An 18,597-nucleotide genomic window follows, 5' to 3' on the forward strand; every position below is an offset into this window, starting at 1 on the left:
TTGGGTTTTTAAGCGCATTATTTGACCCGCCAATGAGAAGGGCGACCGAGGGAGCGGGGGCTGGGCGGGGGCAGGGTGTCTTTTGCAGGCTACTCGAGTGCGTTCTAGGAAATTAAAAGCATACTTAGAGGCGTTTAATTACTTATTCATGACTCTTTGATTACAGCGAGCTTTGCGCGCCAAAAACCAGAAAAAAAGGCCAGATACAAAAATAAACAAACCTGCCGTTGAATTTCCCAGGCCTCCCTCAGCTGGATGGATGCCATGGAATTTGCTGTCAGGGCTACTTTAACAATTTATTCCTTCCGTTGTTTGATCGAAATTATTTGAGCTTAAGATACACGTACAACAAAAATTGCATTAACATTTGCCACAGCCAATTGAATATATATTTTATACAAAATGGGAGACGAGAAGCGAACTTCTGCAGTTAATTCGGTGTCCATCAGGCCCAAACAAATCTACGGCCTGCGCACCGATGTCCTGGGCAACATACAATTCAATTTGACCAAGGAGGTCATGTATCCGGTCGAGGGTGTTCTGGCCTTCCATGACTACGTGACCAACAAGCAGAGGTTCCTGCGCTTTCCCGAGGATACCAAGGCGGAAATCATTGTCTTAAGCTCGCATCGCAAACTGATGGCTGTCCTCGAGCTGCATGCAAAGAAGTGAGTGAGAGTGCTGCGTGGTTAGCTAATCTGATTGCATAAGCCCACTCCCTTACTCCCCATCTCTTTCTAGCGGTCGCTATGTGTCCATCTATGAGCTGTCCACGCTGAAGAAGCGTCGCCATTTGGATTTGCCGGCAAATCATCGCAATGCCTTGATACAGCAAATGATTTTCACCAATGATTCGCGTGCCATTGCAATGATTACCAAACCACCCAATGAGATGGTCTTCATGCTGGTCCTCGACAAGACGAGCACCGTCATCGAGGGCAGGGCCACATTGCCCGGCTCCCATGGTAGCGCCGAGTGCATTGCGGGCAATCCCAATGACTGTGGATTCGTCGCTGTGGGGGGCGATAGGACTCTGCTGCTGTTGAGCAAGTCGGAGCGAGGATTCACCATTAGCAATAACATAAAGATCAATTTTCGAGTGACCTCAATGGCATTCTTAAGCATGGATTTGCTGATGATGGGCACCGATCGCGATATGTTGATATTGGTTGAAAATGGCGAAATCAAGCTGAGCCAGAAGGCGAGTGTGGCGGAGACGGTGGACCTAATGTTGGATCAGGAGATGTTCGATAAGGAGCGCGAGGCCCAGGAGCTACGTTTCTCCACTGTGCAGCAAATGATCCTGCCCGACTGGCGTGTCCTTTGCATGTCGGCTTTTAGCCGCGGCTTCGCCTTCATCATTTTCAACAAGGTTTTCGTCTTCGAGCGCGTTTCCAAGTTCAAGTTTGAGCGCAAGACGGTCCTCACTGTGCCCATCACCATCTACTCAGAGCCACAATATCAGATCACTAATATGGCCATCGATCACAAGCAGGAAACGGTCATTGTGACCTGCTCGCACGCCCAGATCTATGTGGGAATTCTCATCGTTCCGGAGACTCTCAAGACGAAGCAGCTCAAATTCGAACCACTCGGCGTGCTCATACACATTGGCGAAGTGGTCGATGTGTCGGTGTGCGCCTGGAAGCCCATCATAATGACGGCCTGTAAGTAGTCCTCAAATCTCACTAAAATATTATCATATATATTTTTCTAGCGAGGGATCAAACGATACGCATTTGGAACTATGAGACTGGCAAGGTGGAGTTGGTGCGCAAATTCCAGGTGGATGTGAATATTGTGGAACTGAACTCTACGGGCCTAATGGCAGCCATTGGTTTCTCAGATCAGCTGCGTATCACACAGATCTTTATGGATGAGCTGAATGTAAGTATTAATATAGGGCTGGTTTATAATAGGTAAAAAAATATATATATATATTAACGTTCTTATTGGCTGTTCATTTTAAAAACTCTCCTTTTATTGCTATTTCTCAATTAATAAACTCCATAAACTCCTTCCACTCTGCGGTTGAGTAACTCTCCATATTGAGCTACATTGACAATCGTCAATCGCCATTTTTAAAGTGCGCTCTGAGCTGCTCTCGAGTAAATTATGAGTTTAATCAGCTGTTCTCTATTTTGAGTGACTCTCCGCTACTGTCTGCCATTTCGAAAAAATGTCTGTTCGTCTGCTCTCCACATATAAAGTGACCGTCGTAAGTTCCTCTCCACATGTGAAGTGAGCGGCAGAAACTGTGTGCCATTTTGAGTAAGGCTCTCGACTGCTTCGGTATTTTCAGCGGATTTCGTTTGAGTGACGATTAGCTATAAAAGTGTAGTTTCTGCCGATCGTCGTTAGTGTCGTGTGAGAGCTCGAGCAGGACAGTCACTGAGTGTGTAATCAACTGTTCTGTTGTCTGCCATTTTGAAAGAGTGTCTCGTAACGTAAGCTCCTCTCCACATGTGAAGTGAGCGCCATAAGCTGTTTGCCATTTTGAGTAAGGCTCTTTGACTGCTTCTGTCTTTTGAGTGAACTTTGCTTTGAGTGGGGAGAGCTATAAACACTGCACTTACTGCAGATCGTTTTCAGTGGCATTTCAGAGCTCGAGCAGGGCAGTCGCTGTGGGACGCAGTGCAGTTGGCAAATTTATATAAACTATTTTGTTAAAGTATTTAAATATTTCTAAAGTGCAATTTGTTAATGAATTTGTAATTAATTATTTTTTTTTTATTTAATTTTAAAATTTATGCCAATGCAGTTTAAGATAATCCTCATAAAATTACTGATTCTATTTTTAATGAAAATTAATAATATTCTCGATTATAACTGACTTTCCCTCTCTCAACTTTTTTCTCGCTGGCTCTCACTCTCTCGTTTAGATCGTCAAAACGTACAACTTTCCGCACTGCAACGATGTGAAATACTCGAATTTTGGACACTTGATGGCTGCTGCCTATGATAATAATATCAGTGTGACATCGGTATATAGCCTCGATGTGGTCATCCACTTGAAGGGACACAATGGCAATGTCTTATCTGTGGCCTGGACGAAGACGGATAAGTACTTGATTTCTGGTGGAGCCGAGGGCGCCATTTACCAATGGGACATTGAGACGGGCGCCCGACTGCAGGAGATAGTGCAGAAGGGCACGGAATACGTGACGATCTGCGTCAGCTTCAACGACCCAATGGTCATCTTTGCGGGCACAAATCATGGCACCATACGCGAGTTCCAGGACGCGACACTGCAACGCGAAATAACTGTGCCATCCCGCAATAAGGGATCCGTTTCCGATATGTGCCTGTCCCGCTCCGATCTGATCATGTTTATAGCGGATCATGAGGGCGGCTTGTTCAACATGCAGCTGCCGTTCCTCGAGGCGGGCGGCGGCACCTTCACCAACTTCCGCTTCTTCGATGGCCCCATTAATAAGTTGAGATTCACCTATGACGGATCAATGCTGGTGGTCATATCGAAACGTGGTACCGTGGCCATTTGGAGCTTGGAGAACATTGAGGACAGGGTGGCGCCCATCGATCAGGATTTGCTGAAGAGCCAAGAGGTGTTGATACCACGCACTCAGCTCAGCGACAAAGTGGAGCAGATAACGAATCTGGAGCTGCGTCTTAAGCAACAGGCGGAGGAGTTCCAATATCAGCTGAGTCAGAACGAGATCTTTGATGGACAGCAGCTGCAGGAGGTGCATCGCAGCTATTGCAGCGCTCTCGAGGAGCTCAAGGAGCTGAACAATGAGATTGTATCGAAGCATACGGAGGAAATGAATCTGATAACATTCCAGATCAACGATATGAAGCAGGATCATCGCTCCCAGATGGATGTATTGGCTAGCCAGTATTCGGAGCGCATGCTTATCGAATACCAGAAGTTCACCAATCTGCGAGAGAATATGCTGGAGCTGCGCGAGAGTTACGAGGACAAGCTGAAGAACTCGACGGGCACGCTGCAGGATACGATCGAGGCGCTCGAGAACGATTACAAGAAGCAGCTGGACGAGCGCAAGGATCTCATCCGCGAGCTGATGAAGGAGATGCAGGACAAGAAGGATGAGTTCATCAAGTACTGCCAAGAGGTGGAGGCGGAGAACGATCGCAACATGGTGGCCACCCAAACGGAATACGAGAATAAACTGACCACGGAGCGGAACGAGACGCAGATGTGGCGCGGCAAGGCGGGTGTGCTCCAAAAGAAATATGAAGCGCAGTGCCATGAGATTGAGACGCTGCTGGAGGAGGTGGAGACATTGAAAGAGGAGCATATCAAGTCACAAGTGAAGATGCAAAAGCAACTGCGCAATATCGAGGATCTGCAAAAGGATATATCGGATCGTGATTATGCCATTGGCGCCAAGGAGAAGCGCATCCAGGAGCTGCTGCACAAGAACCAAGAGCTGGACAAATACAAGCAGGTGCTCAATCACAAGATCGCCGAGCTCAAGGCACAGATCGAGCCGCGCGAGTTCCAGATCAACGACAAGCGCAAGCACATCATCGAAATGGAGCACGAACTGGAGGGCCTCAACCAGAACAACATTCAGCTGGAGCTGCAGCTCAAGGAGATGCGCGACAAGTACCTGAGCAATGCGGCCGAGCTGCGCACGGAGCGCCATCGTGCCAAGTCAGCCAGGGAATGCCTCAACTCCATCTGTACGGACATCTTCTATGTGGCCGGCGAGGTGAGCACGGCGGAGGGATTGAAGAAGGCCGTCAAGGAGCTGTTCCACAAACATGCCAGCGATGATGAACTGAAGCGTTTCGTTACGCTCGACGCCGAGGTTAAGGATGAGTTCCTCCGACAGCGCAAGCAAATCGAATCCGTTCTGGCGCGCTACAAATCTGTCGCCGAGGACAAGAGCGTGCAGAGGAAGTACGACAAACTGTTCAACGAGAACTGTTTGCTGCTCGAGGAGATTGAGAGTCTGCGCATTGAGAACAAGAGTTTGCGTTCAAGGCTCAGGGAAGATGTGCGTCGCACCACAAAGCTCAACGCTGGAGCGTTGGAGGGTGCCCTGTAAATGATATTATTTACATGTATGTATATATATGTGTGTATAAATGTATGTATGTAGGTACATACATATGTACGTTCAAAAGTTATATATGCTCTATAAATAGGGCTTAAGCTCAGATGAATAAAGAACATGGCTCTCAGGCCTCCTTCATTAAATCTCTTGCGATTTGTGTGACTTCAACTGTTCCTCCTTCTTCGCCTTCACATAATCCTGCTCTAGTCTCAAGCAGCTTCTTCATCTATCTGTAACATCCCCTGCTCCACTTTCCTTCACTTCACCAGCTGCTTCACAGCTCTTTGCCCTCTCTTCTCGCTTATCCTATTGCCATGGGCAAGTATACATAGAACAGTCTGTTATTGTTTACAAATTGCTTGGAATATTCTTATATCAAAATATATATCTTTCACATAGGACTCGCGACACACACAGTTTATATGTACAAATACATATACAACAAAAGTTTAAGCTTAGTTGAATAAAGAAAATGGCATTTAGCTTCTAGGCCTCCACTAGTATCTTCTTTGCTTTCGTTTTGCTCGCTTTGGTTGCAGCTTTCTCTGGCTCTTGCTCCTGGTCATCCTCCACCTCCTCCTCGGTTGCCTTGGCTGGCAGCTCATCACTGGGCACTTCGGGCAATTGAACGTTTTGTTCCTCAGCCTCCAGGGCATCGAGCTCGGCGAGCACATCTTCCTCATCTTGCGTGGTCAGTACATCCGTTAAGATAGCATCTATTTCCTGTTGCTTTTCGATGCCTTCTCGTGTTTCGTCCATTATACGTTCCACCTCGTCTATGCTCAGCATATCGTGCACCTTTTTCAGAGCAGCATTTCCCTGCTTCAAACCATCCAACACCTTCATTTCCACCTGTGCAAATTCTAAATCGGAGGCTAACTTCTCCAAGTTTTCGAGCTGTTTGTCTGCATTCGTGAGCAAACTTTCCTGGTACTTCTTTTTGCGCAGCAGCAGTTTTGCGCGACTATTGAGTAATACAATGATTGTTGATTCAAATAATGCTTGTGTGTGCATTTTAAGTTACTTACTCTTTCCTGCCCTGTTGCAGGCACTTCTTGGCGAGCAATCTATCATTTTCCAACTGTAGCTCAATGCGTTTTTGGTACTGCTTCAGACGATCCCGTTGCTGCTTCAATTGCTACAGTTCATCAAGAGATTAATACATGTTACTATTAACAGACATCTGTAGGAGATGTTGTATTTACCAGGACGGCCTTGTCATGCTCTGTAATGCGACTTGGAGCTGTCTTTTTACTAGATTTCCCAAACAATGCACCCATGATTAACTCACAATAGCCAACCACTAACTATCGATATTCATTTATTTACATAGTCGATATATTTATTTACCTATTGCACGACTAAGCTACAGTATTTTTAATGTCGATAGTATTAAAACTGAAAATTATCGAGATAGTTGATTTTCAAATAGTATTTTTTATAATTTAATAACTGTTTAATAATTACAATTAGCTAAGAGATAATGTTGTGACCAGATACTTTAGTATTAAGGTTTATAAATATTAATAATGAATATTATTTATTAATAATTTATAAATAATGAATTTATTTAATTTAAAATAAGATCATTAACAGAGAATTTACAATTTGGCTATTAATTCTTCATAGCATTGCGGCTTATATCTTTTATACATACTACGCCAGAAATCCATACGTTCCCCATCTGGATTCAGCCGCATTTTACACTCTCGATCTAGTTGCATATAATCCAATTGATAAGCATCGAGAATTCCTTTCGCATTTCTACTTTGCTTCTGAACTGGTGTCCAGTTATCAGCTGGCTTGCCATATTTCGCAAAGTTAGTCCACATCCCGGCCATATGTTTCGAAATCTGAGCATCATCTGCAGTTAGGGGAGACTTATCATTATACCATTGGAATAGGTAGGACAGTTCATCGGCGTGCGAGGCTCCACGCAGTTTGTCCGCATTAAATGCCTTTTTGTATATATTCCGTCCGCCTACATAGTCGAAGCGATAGAAGTAGAAGGGCGCCTTCTGGTAATTTGCGTAAACCTCTGCTGTGTGCTGAAGATCGAGAATGAAGTGCACATCGCCGAGCAAGTCCACTAGATTATCGAGGCACTCCATCGTGATCGACTTTCCATTGAAATAAAATTGTCGTATGTCTTCCGCTGCTTCGAACGCCTCGGGCGCCCCTGGATCCTCAACCAGGTTACGTGGGACTAAGCGTGCCATATCCTTATCAAAGATTTCCACATTTTTCTTGGGATTTGTAATCAGAACTATGCCCTCTGCCGAATTGTAACCTAATAGCACGGGCATATTAGGCATTCTCTTCCTGTCATGCAACAGATCAAGGAATGGCTTGTTTAGCATGCTATCTGGACTCCTTGGATCCTCCACAACTGGCTTGAAGGTAAAGGGCAGATGACGACGACGCTCATCAGCAGTCAGCACGTCCAAAGTTTTGCTAAGCATCGCCAATGGAGTCGCCGTTTCCGATTGCAAAAATTCAAGTAATTTGCTATCGTTCTCTATTTTCTTTCCATGCAGCAGTTCACCCAAACATCGTGCCTTAAAGGAGCCATTTTCCTGAAGTACCCACTCCGAATTACCTGTGCCACTCTGCATGACGGCCTTGTGGAACAGTTTGTTGGCATGCGCTCCATACATATGCATATGAACAGAAGAGCCTCCAGCGCTCTCCCCGAAGAGGGTAACATTCTGAGGATCACCATTGAAGTTGGCAATGTTATCGTGCACCCACTGCAGGGCCAAGCGTTGATCCTTCAGGCCCGCATTGCCATAGATGCCTGCTTCTGGTAGGCTGAGAAATCCCAAGGCTCCGAGACGATAGTTTAGGGTAACCACAATTACCTCCTCTTGCATGAGCTGCGCAGGAAAGTAACTGTAAATAGGAAAAGATTGAGGTAAGATTAGATACATATCTATCAATTTAGTCTAAGCGCTTTCACTCACTAATCTCGGTTACCACTACCAAACCAGAAGCCTCCACCATGAATCCAGACCATGACGGGCAGAGGTTTCTTCGACTTGCTCTTGGGCACATAGACATTGAGGAATAGACAGTTTTCGGAACCAATCACTTGCTGCTTGAGTGGATCGCGCTGATGCGAGACGTCGCCTTCTTTACTGCAGTCCAACTCGTTCTCCTTGAATCGTTCCAGCGGCACAGGGCTCTAATATACATACGTGAAATGGCAGGAGATGATCAATATTTTTGCTTCGATGCACCCACCCGAAAACGCAGCTCTCCTACGGGTGGTTCTGCATAGGGAACACCCAAGAAACTTTTGTATTCTACGCCATTGGGCAGCTTTTCTTGTGTGCCGATAACAATGCCTTGTCTCACAGGCACCTTCACCTGTAAATTAATTAATAAATAACAACTTTCAAACTATTCCATGGGTGCTCTCATTTCGTACCTTTGCAGTGCTGTATAAACGAAGGTTATTGGTTTTATAATAACCACATCGCATGGCAAATAAACTGCGCATTTTTCATGCACATATGTATTATCATGTATAGAGGAAATGTATCTAGGAAATGAGGCAGTTGACAATTTCAATTTTATTTTGAATTTCGTTGTGACTGATCTATGCACTCAAAGATAAACAGCTGATGGATCTTCATATTATCGATATATACAAAGGACTATTATCTATCGGAGTTGTTAAATACTATATGTTTTAAAAAATACTACATATATATCGATACACAATTATACTATTTAAAATAGCAATATCAGAGGTATATATATAGTTGTGGTTAATATCCGTTACAATTTAGCCCTTAATTCTGCATAGCATTTCGATCTGTATCTTTTGTACATGCTGCGCCAAAAATCGATACGCTCCGCATCTGGATTTCGTTGCATTTTGATTTCCCGGTCTATTTGCAGATAGTCCAATTGGAAGGGTTCCAGCTCTCCATTGGCGCTCCTCTTTTGCCTTTGCACTGGTGTCCAGCTATCTAAGGGCTTACCATGCTTGGCAAAGTTCGCCCACATGTGACACAAACGCTGCGACATCTCCGCATCCGCCGGCTCCAGCTTAGTATCATCCTCCGCCATTTGAAACAGATAAAACAGTTCATCGCCGTGCGAAGCTCCACGTAAATCATTCGCTTGGAACAGGTTTTTGTATAAATTTCGTCCGCCCACATAGTCGAAGCGGTAGAAATAGAGCGGGGAACTCCTCTGGCAGTTGGCATGAATCTCAGCAGCGTGCTGAGCATCGATGTTGAAGTAAAAATCCGTGAAGATATCGACCAAGTTCTCGACCGTCACATCCTGCCCGTTGAAATAGAATTGACGCATATCTTCGGCTGCCTGTAGTGCCTCTGGTGCCTCTGATTTTGGAACTAGATTGCGAGGTACCATGCGCGCCAAATCCTCGTTGTAAAGTTCCAGCTTACGCTTGGCAGGCACAATCATGGCTATGCCCTCGCCCGAATTATAGCCCATTAGAAGAGGCATACCACCCAAGCGCTCCTTCTCATGCATTAAGTCCAGAATCGGCGTAGTTATGAAGCTATCCGGACTGCTTGGATCTTCGATGACGGGCTTAAAAGCCAGCGGCAGCTGCCGACGACGTTCCTCTGGAGTCAGCACATCCAAAGTTTTCGCCAGCATCGCCAACGGCGTTGCCGCCTCTGATTGCAGAAATTCCAGCAATTTGCTATCGTTCTCAATATTCTTGCCCTGCAACAGTTCCCCAAGACGACGCGCCTTGAATGAAGCATTTTCCTGGAACACCCATTCCATGTTAGCTGTGCCACTCTGCATGATGGCCTTGTGGAACAGCTTGTTGGCATGCGCCGCATACGTATGCAGATGCACCGAGGCACCACCCGCACTCTCGCCAAAGAGGGTAACATTTTGTGGATCACCATTGAAGTTGGCAATGTTATCGTGCAACCATTGGAGAGCCAAGCGTTGATCCTTCAGGCCCGCATTGCCATAGATGCCTGCTTCTGGTAGGCTGAGAAATCCCAAAGCGCCAAGGCGATAATTGAGGGTAACCACAATGACCTCCTCTTGCATAAGCTGCGCAGGAAAGTGACTGTAATTAGGGATAAATAAAAGTAAGGTTAGCTACTTTAAATCTTTACATTTTTTCTTCGAGATTTCACTCACTAATCCCTGTTGCCATTGCCAAACCAAAAGCCTCCACCATGAATCCAGACCATGACGGGCAGCGGCTTTTCTGACTTGCTCTTGGGCACATAGATATTGAGGAACAGACAGTTTTCGGAGCCAACTACCTCTAGAGTAAATGGATCCCGCTGATGCGAGACATTGCCTTCTTTGCTGCAGTCCAGCTCTGGCTGTGGAAAACTCTCCAATGGCAGCGGACTCTAAGTGGGTCAAGGTGTTACTCAATGTCAACAATTTCCTCAACTGCCACACTCACCCGAAAACGCAACTCACCCACAGGTGGTTGGGCGTAGGGCACACCGAGATAGCTCTCATATTGCAAACCACTGGGCAGCTGCTGTCGTTGTCCAACTAGGACGCCCTGCTTTACAGCCACTTTCACCTGGTCATGGCACACATAAATCAATTCGAATTACTTTTGTCACAGATTTTTTGATTGCTTTTCCGCTTACCTTCATACTATTGCTGTATAATCTTAAGTACCTGGCAGTGGAATGTCCACGTCGGACTGTAATAAGTCCCCACATCACAATTAGTGCAAATCACTTAAAAGAGAAATGTTTAATCGCTATATTACCGGTTCATAATACAAATGTTGCTTCGCAATGGACTTTAGCCAGACAAACATAATCAGCTGTTGATGCTTTAACCCGTCAATGGACGCAAGGGGCTGATTTTGCCCGCTCAAACATAGAAATTTAGATGAGATAAGCTAGACAATCAAATTATTTGTAATCAAATTGTTATCGTTAAAGTGAATGTATATTTTAATTAATCACATTAAACAATGTTAATTTAGCATTTTATTTTAATAATTTGTTTTTAATGCAAATGTCAGCAAAAATTGTTTTGAATCAAAACTTTTGATATATACTTCAAATTAGAGAATCAGAGGAGAAATAAGATTCTGAATGCATTATACAAACAGACTCTGAATAGCCCACAATGGCCGAGATACATATATAGATATATATCTTAATAAATTATATTAAATCACTTCGACCCATTCAACCAACCCATAAAAACGCAATTTTTTTTACACATTTATAATTACATTTAAAATGTTTCTAAGTTTTATTTGACTAGTTCCATTGCATAAACATTAATACAAGTTTTCAAGTTTCAATTATTTTTTTTGTTTTGCTTTTTGTTGTTTTATCTTTATATAATTTTGTTTTGTTTTTGTCATGAAAGAACTCTAGCTGTAACTATGGATTCGGCCCTTATAATAGCAAACAACAACAACAACTGTCGAGCTGACAGTTGGGAAAATGCCGTGAAAATTGGTGTTTTAGTCAGTTAGAAACGAAGCGCGAAGCTTCGAGACAACTTGATAAAGGGGTTTGAGCTTTTCACGGTAAACCCCAACAAAAGATTGTCAACTCACAGTTGTTGTTGTTGCTGTCTGTTGGTTGTTGTCTGTGTGTTTCTTGTTTGTTAGGGTAAGGTAATTAATAAGTTGAATTAAATGTAGTTTGTAATTGTTGTTGTTGTTGTTTTAAGCTTAGGGTTTGTTTTGCTTTTCTTTTGTTTTGTTTGTTGCTCACACCGAAAAAAATGGAAAAAACATTTACACTTATGTACATACATTATACATGCACACCACATACATTCAAAAAACACTTAATAAACATTTATAATAATCATCATCATAATAATCATAATAATAATAATAATAATAATTCGTAATCATAATAATGTGTAGTAATAGATAATAAGTTCACATAGCACACGCATCGTGTGTCTGCTATATATAACTATATTCCGATTTTCATTATCTTGTTTTATGTATATAAGTATATAATGTTCGAGACTCTTTTAGCCATGGTTATTCGCATTTGTTGTTGTTGGGTTTCTTCTTTTGTTTTTTTTTTCTAATTTTTTTTACGTTTTTTTTGTTTGCTTTTTTTAAATAAGGTTCACAAAAAGGTTTCTTTTACAAATAGTAAATTGGTGTTTTGTTCTTCTTCAACTTCATCATCATCATCTACAACTATATCTTAATCATCATCATCATCATCATCATCATCATCGTCGTCGTCGTCGTCATTATGTTGTTCAACATTGTCATCAATTATGTGTATTCAATTTGTAACTAATCTAAAAACGTCGCAGCGCCAAAGTGCGCTTCAAATAGAGACAAATGGCTCGATGTATTAGCTCGTACTGTTCAGAATTTTGAACCATGCCGCCGCGTTGCAGACGTAGATTGCAAACAATGCCCAAGATATCCACAAAGATGTCCGGCATCTTGGGCAGCTGATCGAAGCTAACGGCATCCGGCTGCTCAACAATGTGCTGTATGTGCAATAGAGTATTGCAGCTAAAGCTAGATTCGGTATCCTCGTCGCTGCCATATTGTGTGCACTGCATATCCTTGATGGTCAGCGTTTTGGTCAGCATCCCAGTCAGGGAGTAGGCCAACGATTGTCGCAGCTGACGCACTGCATTCAGTATGGCCGTGAAGCAACCGGTGCGTCCAATGCCCGCCGAGCAGTGTATCACGGGCAACGGCTGCACCGCATTAAAGATGTCCTGCTTGTAGATCTCCAAACGTTGGGCGCTCAAATGTGCATTCCGTGTGCTCCGCTTGTCATCGTAATTGTCGAACTCCGACTCGCACTTGCCAAGATTCAGCACATGCAAACAGGTGTCCAACAAGGTGTTGATATCCCGCGGCGAATGGTGATCGGGCCAGTCGGGATACCAATAATGATAGCAGCAAATCTTTTGCAAATGATAGTCCAGCAGGCCCACACTGTCCGGCACATTGATGCAGTAGAGCAGGATGAGCTTGCGCACAGAATAGCCATTGCGTCGCACAATGCCCACGTTTTTGGCCAAAAAGAAACTTCCAGTGGCGGGCAGTGTGCGGCGCAGCGACTCGCTCAGCGTCACCTTCTGCGAATCGATGGCTATGTGCCAGCGATTGTTGAGCTGCTCCCGTTCCGGCTGCAGTTCACTGCCGAGATTAGTTCCAGACTCGTCGCTCTCCTGCATCGACATCAGATGCGGCTCAAAATAGGCGCGTGCCTGCGCGCTCAACTCAAAGACCTCGCCCTTGGCGGCCACCGCAAAGATCTCGTTCAGCTCGATGGGAAAATAGACGGCACACTTCTGTCGATTGCACTCCGTGAAATTTGTCAGCATTACGATCTTTTGATAATACTGCTGCAAGATGTGAGTTCGATCTACGTGCGGACTGCTGCCTCCATCCATGCAGCGTCGTATATAACGCTGTGTATTCTGATAGATCATCAGCCAAAACTCGAAAATGGTGTTCGGCAGAGGTCCCTGCGTGGCCACGTAGCACTTGGACACATAGTCCGGGCCCTGAAAATGAATTCAAGTTTATTAGATGTATATGTGAGTTCATAATTGGACTCCTACCTTGATGTAATTGGCATTAATGTAGGGCAACTCCTCGTTGGCCAGCAGCGTCGTTTTGCTCATCAGCTCCTCGCTTGCAGTTTGGGGCTGCAACAGGGAGCAGCTCTGCAAATTCAGTAGCTCCGTCGCCTCACTCTCGAGTATAACGCGCGAGTGCTCGTTGGGCAGAATCGTTTTGTATCGATTCTTTGTCTGCGAACCTAATACCATGGGCTTCTCCTGATGATTCAACGGCAAGTCCCAAAATTCCTTATGCAAATCACGAAATATACGCTTCTGTTCATCATCGTCCAGATGTGGCAAAGGTGTTACGATTCGCTTGACCACCGTCTGGTACAAGCTCAGCAGTTCGCTGTCTTCGGATGTGGGCGGCACTTGATTTGTGGGCGTGCCGCCTTCACGTCCCAACACCAACACCGGCGGCTGCTCCAAGTTCGCTTTGTAGCTGTGATCGAACACGTGATTCAGCTTGATCAAATCGTACTGATTCAGCGGATTCGAGGCACTCTGCAGCATCTGTATGCTGGCCAAATAGATTTTGAACTCCTCGCTCGTCGTCTGCGGTGAGAGCGGACGTGTCATGATATTCCGGATGCCGCCGCCGCCGCCACCACCAGCTGCACAGGTGCAGAGTACAACGCCCGTCTCGTCAGTTCCTATGGGAGATTTGTTTTTCGACTGCTCGCTTGGCTGCAGATCGGAGGCCGAGCCAAAGCACAGCGGCTGCTTGAAGTCCAAATACTGCGAGCTATTGCCGGCTCGATTGCTATTCAAGTTCTCGGTGCTGAAGAACTTGCGCTGATGCGTCGCCTGAGCGGCATTCGCTGCACCACAGCTGCAAACAGTTAACTTGGGCTGCGTTGGATCCAGAGCACCTCCTCCACCGCCTGCTGTACTCAGCTGGCCGCCCATATTGAGCGTTAGACTTTGATTGCTGCCCCTTCGCTCAAGCAGACCGCGCTTGGGCGTCGTCTGACTGGCCATCGAGTTGAGCTCCCCGCACGAGTTGGTCGTGTGACTCTGCAAGGTGATGCTGTGATTGGATCCACGCCGTCGAAATAGACCCTGACGCACACCCTGGCCGCTGCCCGCAGCGACAGTTAATTGATTAAGCGGCTGTGGCTGCTGTTGATTGTGCGTCTGTTGCTGCTCCAGATTGCAACTGGACTTCGAGTTGCTGACAGAGCCCAAGCTATAATTCGAGACACTCAAGCCGCTGTTCATTAGATTGCCACAAGAGCTGTGCAGATTCAAGGTGAGACTGTGATTCGAGCCGCGACGCTGCAGCAGATTCATCGAGCCATGACCGACGCTCTTGCCGGGCAAATCCATCGACTTTTGCTTAAAGGGCGACTCCACAGCTGCTGTGCACGGCGTAAACTCCACCAAGGTCAAGCACTCGGGCAACGTCTTCAAATTGGTACTCGATGAGTGCAGCATGGGATTTAATTTGTGTGCGCTTCGTGGTGCCAGAGTGGCTCCCAGTGTGAATTTCCCGCTGTTGCTGCTGCTCTCGACACTTGAGGCCGACTTTTGTTCATCGGCATCCAGTGAGGTCTGATATGGATTCTGTTTGCGATGATACATTTGCCAATCGCTGCTATTCAAGCCAGGCGATTTGCGACGAGTGGTGCGTCGACTGTGCAGCGACTGTTGGGTATCCAGACGTGAGAGCGAGGTGGAGTGCAGACTGGAGGCCGTTGGCTGCATTAACATATTGCTTTGATTCATGGCCTGCCCAGGGCTGTGACCATATCCATATCCATATCCATAACCGCCGCTGCTGCCCGGCATGGGATGAGATTCATTGATCGGATGCACCACAATCGACAGCTCCGTCTCGTTGGCAGCAGAGTCCAGAGAGCGTGCCTTCTCCTTGGTGCTCTTGATTGTGGGCGTCTTTGGCTTGGAGGGCGATAACGGCTTGGCCAGCTGCACATCTGTGATGCGTATGGTGAGATTGTTCTTATTCTTGCGATTGCGTCGACCCGTTTCGGCTGTGACAGCTTGCTTTGCTTGCTGTTGTTGCTGTTGCTGATTGTCAGGCTCTTCGGCTGCCAGGGCAGCAATCGGTGGCGACTGCTGCACCACCATATCCTGCACCACATGATCGATTTCGGGAAAGCGAAAGAAATTGCCATTTTTATAGCCAGCCGAATTAATGATGTTGAGCGGGGAGCCGCTCAACGAATGATTCAAATTCAAATTATTTATGGAGGCGAGCAACTTGGGTGAGTAGCTGTGCCGGCTCGAATCGTTAAGGAGATTTGGCGTTGTTGTTGCCGTTGACGTAGTTGTTGTTGTCGTCGTTGAGCTATCATCTCTAAAAAGGATTGTGGGTGAGTTGTGTTCGCTTTTCGATAAATACAAACTATCGTGATCGTTATCGGTGCCGCATTTTTTTGGTATCGTATTCTCCTTGTTGGCAAATATCCGACCTGCGTCCTGTGGCGAACATGAACGTCGATCGTATAAGGAAAATCGCTTAAATTTACGATTTAGCGTCGTCGGCGATTGCGGCAATTGCGTTGAGTGTTGCTGCTGCGGCTGCTGATGCTGCGGCTGCTGCTTAGGATTACAAACTGTAAACTGTTTCGGTGTATAGAGTGGCTCCTCATCGCATGCATCAGATGTCGCTGCTGCAGATGGAGTTGTGGGCGATGGGAACTCAAAGGAGGTCTGTAGATATTCGAGGGGCGTAAAATATGGTGTGGGCGTGCTCTTATTGCTTTCCACATCGACATCGGTTTCAGCAGCATTGGTATAGGAGCACTCAATTGATGCAATAACTGCATGTTCTTTGTTGTTGTTTTTTAACTTGTCCATTATATACACACACAAAACACACAGAAAACGCGCTGCGCTCCGCTCCTCACTCCTCACTCCACATACACACCGCTCCGCTCTGCGCTGACACGCTCGCTCGCTCGCTCGCTTCGTTCACACGCCTTCAGTTTGTGCTGGGGCTGCTGTTTGGCTAGACAGGCGCTGCCATGCAGTTGGTATAATGCCGTCAAACGGTTAACATTATCGGCATGCACATTAGCCACTAGCTGGTTGACAAACTATATAGGCATTGCAATAAAATTGCGCTTTTCACAACACAACATTTTTACACACGCAAAATAAGGAAAATAATCAACCTAAATACAATGTGACCAGGCCATCTTACACATAAATTAATACATATTCATATGTATATAGAGATATGCCAACAATATATCGATATATTATTATTGTATGTGGTATTTTTGGCTGCAATGTTTGCAAATAAAACGAAAAATACTATATTATCGGCCATTGCATAGGCAGGCCAAGTTTATTGTTTGGCCGTTGCGTTTCAATTTAGTTTGTAGTCAACAGGCATAACTTAGAACACACAATATAACTAATATAACTTTAAAAATTTATCTGTCTGAAAAATGTTTACTAGCATATCAGTTGATCAGAGTTCAGCCATAAGCGTAGCATGGTGCGATTTTGTGCCAAAAGTGAAGCTTCCTCGAGATATTTAAAATGCTTGTCCTCAAATTGTGGTACCTTCATTGGTTCTGGCGATTGTAAGCAAATAACGCAAATGCTTTGATTTTTGACTATCCGCTGCAATCGCTCGTGATGAAAGCTTAAATAGCTGATCGAATCCACAAATGTCGGTGATTTCACATTGTTGTTGTTATTGTTGATGGTGTTGTGGTGCTGATTGATTGGTGTGCCCTCGCTGTCATTCGATGCTGTTGATGAACTGCCTTGAATTGAATTCAAATTCCTAGCTGTCTGCATCACGTTTTCCGCATTGGCAGCGGTGTCATCCGCATTGCATGCCAGTTTTTTGAATTGCAATTCAAGCTCTTTAATCTCAGCATCTTCTGATTCAGCTTTCGGCTTGGTTGGCAGCTCGCTAGTTTTCGAAGTGAGGATTCTTGGAGTTGTTGTTGTTGCTCCTGCTGCTGCTGCTGCCGATGGCTTCTTCGTTTTGGTTGTCTTCAATCGTGCAGTTGCTTTCATAGCCTCAACATCAGCACGAAACACTTTTGGATCAACTCGAACAATGTGCGGCTTATGTGGTTGCTCATCAAATATTCGAAACTTTGTGTCAGCGGTTATCTTACTATGATGATTGTTATTGTGGTTGTTGGCCTTTTGACCCTTGCTGCCAGGCTTATTATTAAATTTTTTGAGACGCGGCGATATCATTACTTTCACACCCAATCCAGTTTGTACGGCTGCCGCATAGCTCATTCGCATGCCCTGCATTGCCGTCGATGGCAATGATGAGGATGACGTTGCTGCTGGAGATGCTGCTACTGATGGTGCTGTTGTGGTTGCGGTTGTTATTGTTGTTGCGCCTGTTGTTGCGGCTGCTGCTGCTGCCGCCGCCGCCGTAGCTGTAGATGTTAGAGTTGACGCCTCCAAATTCATATATTCACCGAGCGGCTTGCGACGCACGGGCACAAACTGACACGGCTCCTTGGCCAGATCATCGTCATGATGCCCAACGCTGTTGTCATGATCATCATTATCATCGTTGTTGTTTTGGTTGCTGCTGCAGCTGCTGCTGTTGTTGCCGCTGCTGATATTGCCGCAGCTGTTATTGCCGCTGCTATTGTTGCTATTATGATGATGCTGATAGTGGCTCTTTCTGCGTGCATTGCGGTTCTTGCGTTTCGCGAGCGCAGCCGCTGACTTTGATTTGGGCGGCTCCAGTTTTGACTGACGTCTTCCGTTGATCACCACTGGTTGGATGTCTTTGGTGAATGGACGCATTTAAGAATTTTCGTACATATGTATAGGATACGATACATGTATGTATGTATGCAATATATATGCATATACATACACATATACATAGGCATACACTTACATACATGTACATATACGTAGGTGGGTAGATATATGTATATGTATATGTATATGTATGCATGCGCGTATATTACGTACTTTTAATTCTTAATAATTGACGTAATTAACAGCTATTATAATCGATTCAATTGTAGAAAGA

The 18,597-nt window shown here is 45.2% G+C and overlaps 6 protein-coding genes across 7 annotated transcripts; 1 reads left to right on the forward strand and 5 right to left on the reverse strand.

Moving 5' to 3' along the window:
• Nucleotides 1-267: 267 nt before the first annotated feature.
• LOC6578671 (cilia- and flagella-associated protein 57) lies at nt 268-5,188 on the forward strand. Its single transcript, XM_002004543.4, has 4 exons — nt 268-668; nt 742-1,667; nt 1,718-1,887; nt 2,883-5,188. The coding sequence occupies exons 1-4, from the start codon at nt 403-405 to the stop codon at nt 5,034-5,036; spliced, it is 3,516 nt and encodes a 1,171-aa protein (XP_002004579.1). The 5' UTR covers nt 268-402; the 3' UTR covers nt 5,037-5,188.
• A 198-nt stretch (nt 5,189-5,386) lies between these two features.
• Nucleotides 5,387-6,362, reverse strand: LOC6578672 (charged multivesicular body protein 6-A). Its single transcript, XM_002004544.4, has 3 exons — nt 6,251-6,362; nt 6,074-6,183; nt 5,387-6,009 (listed from the first exon to the last, which is right to left on the reverse strand). Exons 1-3 carry the CDS (start codon nt 6,323-6,325, stop codon nt 5,532-5,534), a joined length of 663 nt encoding a protein of 220 aa, XP_002004580.1. The 5' UTR covers nt 6,326-6,362; the 3' UTR covers nt 5,387-5,531.
• Nucleotides 6,363-6,592: 230 nt separating this feature from the next.
• Nucleotides 6,593-8,567, reverse strand: LOC6578673 (acetylcholinesterase). Its single transcript, XM_002004545.4, has 4 exons — nt 8,476-8,567; nt 8,289-8,414; nt 8,009-8,229; nt 6,593-7,937 (listed from the first exon to the last, which is right to left on the reverse strand). The coding sequence occupies exons 1-4, from the start codon at nt 8,545-8,547 to the stop codon at nt 6,647-6,649; spliced, it is 1,710 nt and encodes a 569-aa protein (XP_002004581.2). The 5' UTR covers nt 8,548-8,567; the 3' UTR covers nt 6,593-6,646.
• Nucleotides 8,568-8,597: 30 nt separating this feature from the next.
• LOC6578674 (venom carboxylesterase-6) lies at nt 8,598-11,034 on the reverse strand. 2 transcript variants are annotated; one of them, XM_015163281.3, is made up of 5 exons: nt 10,786-11,034; nt 10,661-10,716; nt 10,465-10,590; nt 10,188-10,408; nt 8,598-10,113 (listed from the first exon to the last, which is right to left on the reverse strand). In XM_015163281.3, exons 2-5 carry the CDS (start codon nt 10,664-10,666, stop codon nt 8,829-8,831), a joined length of 1,638 nt encoding a protein of 545 aa, XP_015018767.1. In that variant the 5' UTR covers nt 10,667-10,716; nt 10,786-11,034; the 3' UTR covers nt 8,598-8,828. The 2 variants fall into 2 exon arrangements, with proteins under 2 accessions (XP_015018767.1, XP_002004582.2); XM_002004546.4 differs by having other exon boundaries at nt 10,661-11,034.
• A 224-nt stretch (nt 11,035-11,258) lies between these two features.
• LOC6578675 lies at nt 11,259-16,775 on the reverse strand. The gene is made up of 2 exons (XM_002004547.4): nt 13,599-16,775; nt 11,259-13,541 (listed from the first exon to the last, which is right to left on the reverse strand). The coding sequence occupies exons 1-2, from the start codon at nt 16,422-16,424 to the stop codon at nt 12,309-12,311; spliced, it is 4,059 nt and encodes a 1,352-aa protein (XP_002004583.1). The 5' UTR covers nt 16,425-16,775; the 3' UTR covers nt 11,259-12,308.
• Nucleotides 16,776-16,884: 109 nt separating this feature from the next.
• Nucleotides 16,885-18,362, reverse strand: LOC6578676 (probable serine/threonine-protein kinase DDB_G0278845). The gene has a single exon (XM_032730745.1). It carries the CDS (start codon nt 18,360-18,362, stop codon nt 17,028-17,030), a length of 1,335 nt encoding a protein of 444 aa, XP_032586636.1. The 3' UTR covers nt 16,885-17,027.
• Nucleotides 18,363-18,597: the final 235 nt, after the last annotated feature.

This window comes from Drosophila mojavensis, unplaced genomic scaffold (assembly GCF_018153725.1).
Source record: "Drosophila mojavensis isolate 15081-1352.22 unplaced genomic scaffold, ASM1815372v1 contig_80, whole genome shotgun sequence".
Classification (NCBI taxonomy): Eukaryota; Metazoa; Arthropoda; class Insecta; order Diptera; family Drosophilidae; genus Drosophila; species Drosophila mojavensis.